This window comes from Elephantulus edwardii, unplaced genomic scaffold (genome assembly GCF_000299155.1).
Source record: "Elephantulus edwardii isolate Elephantulus edwardi_28Jun2011 unplaced genomic scaffold, EleEdw1.0 scaffold00108, whole genome shotgun sequence".
NCBI lineage: Eukaryota > Metazoa > Chordata > Mammalia > Macroscelidea > Macroscelididae > Elephantulus > Elephantulus edwardii.
Window position 1 is genome coordinate 8026065 of NW_006399858.1, and position 6000 is coordinate 8032064.

Consider the following 6000-nt stretch of genomic DNA (forward strand, 5'->3'; position numbering starts at 1 on the left):
AGACAGGAGAAGGCCTGGGCCCCAGCCAGGATCCCTTTACGAGCTTACCATATACCACATGCTTGGCCACTTGGGATCATTGAAGTAAGTTGACTGGGCACGGCTGAGGTCATAATCCCTCTTCGTCCGTTTTTTTACCACTTGTTGTTGGATCCACTCCACCTGCCAAGAAGAACAACATTTGGTGAGTGTTCAAGTTTCAGAAGGGTTAGTACAAAATACATGGGAGCCTGGAATACTTCTCACCTCTCAACAATGCTATTTAAGTCATAGGCTTTATTCTGGCAATTCAAATCTGAATCTGAGTCCAAGTTCTCAAAGAATCTGCACAAACCTAAGTCTATTCTATTATTAACGCAAGAAGGCTTGGTAGCCTTTTGTGAGACATCACTTCTATTTTTCAATAATATGCAAATATTTTATCTTTACCAGAAGTACTATTTGACTCACAGTTTGAGTACTGTTAATTTTTTAAGAGTGAGCTCTGGTAACCAAGTGGTAAGAAGTCACACTGCCAATCCAAAGGCAGGCAGTTTGAATCCACCAGCTGTTCCATGAGGAAGAGATGGGCAATCTCCTTTCATGTGATTTACAGGCTCTGAAACTTTACTGTAGGGTCAGCTATGAGTCGATGCCAACTCAACGGCATGTAGCAACTTAGTGTCATTTCTGTCTAAGATAAATTTTTCATCCTTATCCAAAATCAAGGGTCAGAATTACTCTTCCCTGAAGGCTCAGATAATGAATATTGTATATACTGTAGGTGATAGCATCTCTGTTGTAATTAACCATGTAACAAAAGCAGGAAGGAGTCATGGACAATAGATAAGTAAATGAGTGAAACTGTCCCAGTAAAACTTCACATATGAAAACAGTAGATGAGATTTGGTCTGTGTGTCATACTTTATGCTCTGTACCTTATACATTTATACATGTATACATTTAAAAATGCTCTGAGATCATACGTTGAATTTTAAAATTCCTGAGCGTAATGGCTCTAGGTTCACAAACCTAGAGAATAGCTTTCTAGAATACAGTATGGTAGGAAAAGCATTATTTGGTGAATAAAAAAATCCAAAGGCCTATCTAGGGCTCCCTCTCTGTTACCAAATCAGAGAAACCATTCAATTTTTTGAGCAATAAGGTCCTGGTCAGCTCTAAAGTTCATTTCAGAAAGCTGTAATCGTTAGCCATAACCTTTGGTTGAACAAGTAACTGGGAATTTTGAGTTGAACACTTTAATCAAATATTAGGGAAATGTTTCTGTAGGGGTATTATTTAAAACATATAAAGATTATGGTAACAAAAAAATTAACATTTTTCCATTCCAAATGAAGTATATCAATGGATTCCAAAATGCTTATCTCTTCTAGTGATGATTACTTCAGTCACAGTATTTTGAACAATCAATGTCTCTGAGTTGTGGTGTTGAAGAAGAGTTCTTACTATCCGATGAGCTGCTGAAAGAACAAGTCTTTCCTGGAGGAAGAGCAGGAAGGAAGCTCCTGAGAGAAAAGGATGCTGAAGCTTCACCTCACATACGCTGAGGCTGCTGACAGAAGGGGGTCTGTCCTTGGAAAAAGATATCACGCTAGAAAAGGTGGAGGATCAGAGAAGAAGACGTTGATCCTTAGCAATCTGGACACACACAGTAATGATGGGTCCAAGCATCCCAGAGACCACGAGGGTGATACAGGACGGGAGAGGTTCAGATTTGCCACTCACAGGTGCATTATGAGGTTTCATCACGTCGATGACATCTAGCACGACCATCAATCACCTTCTGAAATGTTCTGTGCCATAATGGATCCAACATGCCACAAAAAGAAATAAAAACCAGAAGGAGAACTTTGACGTCTACCACTAAAATTGCACTCATACAGTAAAGAATTCCAAACCTCTCTAGTTTCCGTGATTGAAGAATCACTGGAGGAGAAAGAAGGTGCAGGTACTGACCCATGGGGTAAAATATAACAAGCTCAAAATACAGAGCAAATAAAATACAAAGGTCAAAAGCCAAATTAATGTCTTTCTATGGCACTCACATTGAGAAATCTATTTAACAAGACTATTGGTGCACAAGAAGCACATAAACAATAACTCTCAAGTTATATCACGACTAAAGCAAACAGAACGACACTGCCTCCCTAAATAATTGTAAAATCTATTTATAATTAGTATTGCGGCTTACATCACAAGTAATCTTTAAAAAAAACAAAACCCAATGAATGAAAAAATAATATTCTAGAAATAAAAATCTTTTTGCTTCTGTTTTAATTTATCTATACCGAGCAGATGTTGGTTACAAAGTATACAAATACACGCATCATATACACACATACTTCACCAAATGCTAAGTACCATATTTTTTTAACTGTTGTGTAACACTCAGTAAAACTAATGGTGATCTTTTTTTTCTTATGAAAAGAATGTTTATTTATTAATAGATATGGAATATAGGGAGAAGCTTTAAAAGCCACTCATAAAGCATATTGTTTACATATTATTTTTCTGAATCTTTTCTCCTCCCACTACACCATTGTATATCCATCAATACTTTTAAGAAAAAAAATGCCATTTAAAAAAAACCAAAACAAAACATCATTTTAGTGTTTCTAAATCAGAGAAAATTAATGTCCTTCCTTCCCAAAATGAAGCAGAACATGGAAGTATGCATGTACTTTTCCCATTTGAAAAAAATATCATAATATCTTTATTTCAAACACTTCCTAAGAAAAGAGTTTCATTCATTCGATAAACATTTAGTGCCTACTGGTTGCCAAGCACTGTGCTGAGACGTAAGGATGAGTAAGAACAGGATCTGACCTTGAAGTATATTCATTTTATCAGAGAAATTTCCCCCAAGTCTTCAAAATTCAAACCTACAATCAATTCCAACTCACAGTGAGCTCCCCTCTCAGGCTACCTAGACTGTAAATCTCCATGAGAGGAGACTCCCCAACTTTCCCATTACTGGTGCAGCACATAATAGACAGTGCCACGAGAGCACCTCCCCCAAAGTCCCCATCTCCTAAAACACAAGTATCTTTGTGGATGACATGAGCATATTAATTAATCACACCATTTATGACCATTTTGATTATTCAAATTATATTTGCAATCCTGCTTTCTATAAAGGAAGCTCAAAGCTAAACCAATGCGATGCATTCCGAGCAGTTCATTTCGATGCACTTTGAGAGGGTTCCTCTCATAAGGAATGACTTACAACTGTGGAAGATTAATGGAAGGCTGTTCAAACATGGAGCCAAAAATGAAACGGAGGAACAGCTATGAGTTGGTTCTGTTTCAATAGTAATGAGCTTGAGTTTGTCCTGAAACAACTGTCTGTCTACATGTTTACCCTCATATTTGGACTATTTTACATTTGCATGCTTGGTAAAAGAAGCTGCATATCTCTTTAGGCAAACTCTCTTCAAACTAATTCTAAGAAAGCAGTGGCCTTTGCTAAGTGAAAACAAAATGCCCACCACAGTTAAGGCTCCTGGCGATCCTCATCAGGTTGCTAGGGGTATGAATCTTAATGGAAACAGACTGCCTCACCATCCAACACCTGTGGAAAGGCTGGCAAATCCAAACCGCTGGCCTTTCTCTTAGAAGAAAAACACTGTGCCACCAGGGCTCCTAATTGTTGTTGTTATGTGCCACTGAGTCCAGAACAGCTGACAGTGACCCTCACGGATCTTCCCCCTGTCCTATCCTACACCATCCTCATCATCTCTGACATCCTTGAGCCTGCCTCAGTCAAAGCTTCTTCTGTCTTTCATACTCACTGTCCTGCTCTCAGACATGTAGCAAGTGGTTGAAAAGACTATGCCCTGAATCTGCCACACCTTAGTCTTGAAACTGACACCACTGCTCCTCAGTACTTTGGAAAGGTCCATGACAGAAGACTTGCCTAATGCATTAAATAATATCTGCTGATCTCCTGATTGCTGGTACCAAGGAAGATGAAATCATTGGCAACTTCAATCTTTTCTTCATCTATCATAAGGTTGCCTATTGGTGGCGAGAATTTTTGTCTTCTGACCTTTCTGTTGAACCCAAAACTGTGGTAACAGGGTTCCCAGATTGTTGTGGTTGTTGTTGTTATGTGCCATTGAGTAGCCTGTGACTCACAGCAACCCACTCACTACAGCCCTTAACCTGCTTGAGCCAACTTCATCACCTCTGACACATCCAACCCCATTACCCCAGTTACTGAGTCAATCCAGCTCATCCAGAGTCCTCCTCTCTTGCTCTGTCCCTCCATCCTTCCAAACATGATGTCCCTCTCCAAGGACTGGTCCTTCCTTGCAACATGCCTAAAGTATGTCAGACAGAGCTTCAAAGCCCATGCCTCCAAGGAGCAGTCTGTTTTCACCCTCTCCAAGAAAAATCTGTTTGTTCTCTTAGCAGGCCATGGTATCCATCAATCTAGTCAATACTCTTCTCTAACACCACAACTCAAAGGCATTGCTTCTTCTTCTATTCTCCCTAGTCACTGTCTAGCTCTCTAATGCATAGCAAGTAAATCCAAAGACCAGGGTCTGGTTGTACACCTTAGTCTCCAGACTGACATCATTGCTCTTGAGTTCTCTGGAGAGATCTCTGACAGCAGGCTTTCCCAAGGCAATTTGTCTTTTGATTTGCAGGCTGTTGGTACCAACAGTGTTGACTGTGGAGCCAAGAAAGCTGAAGCTGTTAATCTCAATCTCTTTGCCATCTATCATGATACTGCCAACTGGTGCAGTGGTGAGATTCCCCACTAGGCTTCCATAAATGTTAAACTGTGTACACAACAATAGCATGTGTAGACTGACCGTGTAGAATCTCTTTTCAGTGTGAATTCAATGACGAGACTCCTTGAAAACAAGGCAGTCTCCACTGAGCAGAGATGAAGAATTGTTCCTTCAAGGCACTGAAAACCTCTGCTATGTGCACATCAAAAATAGAAAAATGGAATGAATACGTGAGAAAATCAAGTTAAGAGTCATCTTCTAAGTGAACTAGAAGTACTAAAATAAGCCTGAATACCTTGCTAAATACATCTATTCTGTAATTTTCTAAAACAAAAACGCATAGTTACAGGGCTTGGTGGCTAGAAGGTTGCACAGCAACTTGGCATCTAGATTGGACTCCAAGTCACCGTGTCTGATCACAGGGCTGCATTGCTCAAGAATAGCTCAGGGGTTATTTTAGTATCAGATACCATGTATTTTGCCTTAATGCTTTATGTGTATGAGTAGACAGCCCCACACTTTTTAGAAAAGGGGAGAAAATATCTCTTAGATGGGAAAGTTTCCATGATTGGAAAGAGTCTATTTAATTTTCTAACTACTATCCAAAACGCCCTCGTGGCATCATGGTTAAAACATCCAGCTCACAATATAAAGGTCAGTGGTTTGAACCCACCAGCCTCTGAGTGGAAAAGGGCAATCTATGATTGTAGAAATCTCCTCCAGCATGATGTACAGCTTCTAAAAACCACTGGAGGGTCACCTATGAGTTAGTCTGACCCAACTGTAATGTGTGAGCATGATGGTCACATCAGGAAAACAGAAAAGCTGCCTTCCCTTAATGGTTTAACATTTCAATGCTCTCTTGTCCTAAACATCCAGGAACTAAAAGCGATCCAGAGCACAAAAGCCACAGGCTCGTTGCCATTCTCAGTCCATCTCCCATTAATCCCAAGATAGGCAGGTTGCTGGATTATAAGGTCCATTTCTCTTTTTAATTTTACTTTTTACATTCAGAGCTCTCTGCTTATCTACCAAAAATTTTTTTTCTCTCATCAAATCTCAGTTACAAAGCAAAACATACTGATTGATAAGCATGGGAAAATTACCTTATATTCACTGCTGAACAAGAGCCCACATCTGCTTAATTTGTAATTTACCAGCTTTCTAATAATTTACAAGGTACCAACTGAGTGTGGAAACTACAGAACAGTGTCATTGATTTCACATGCAAGCAAGATTCTGCTGAAGATCATCCAAAAAC

General features: G+C 39.5%; 1 protein-coding gene across 1 annotated transcript in view; it reads right to left on the reverse strand.

Moving 5' to 3' along the window:
• PCSK5 (proprotein convertase subtilisin/kexin type 5) overlaps window positions 1–6000 on the reverse strand; it is a 413061-nt gene that overhangs the window by 289188 nt on the left and 117873 nt on the right. The window contains exon 3 of the mRNA XM_006891991.1: window positions 49–162. Within this exon, the coding sequence (XP_006892053.1) occupies window positions 49–162 (114 nt within the window). The remainder of the gene's footprint in view (window positions 1–48; window positions 163–6000) is intronic.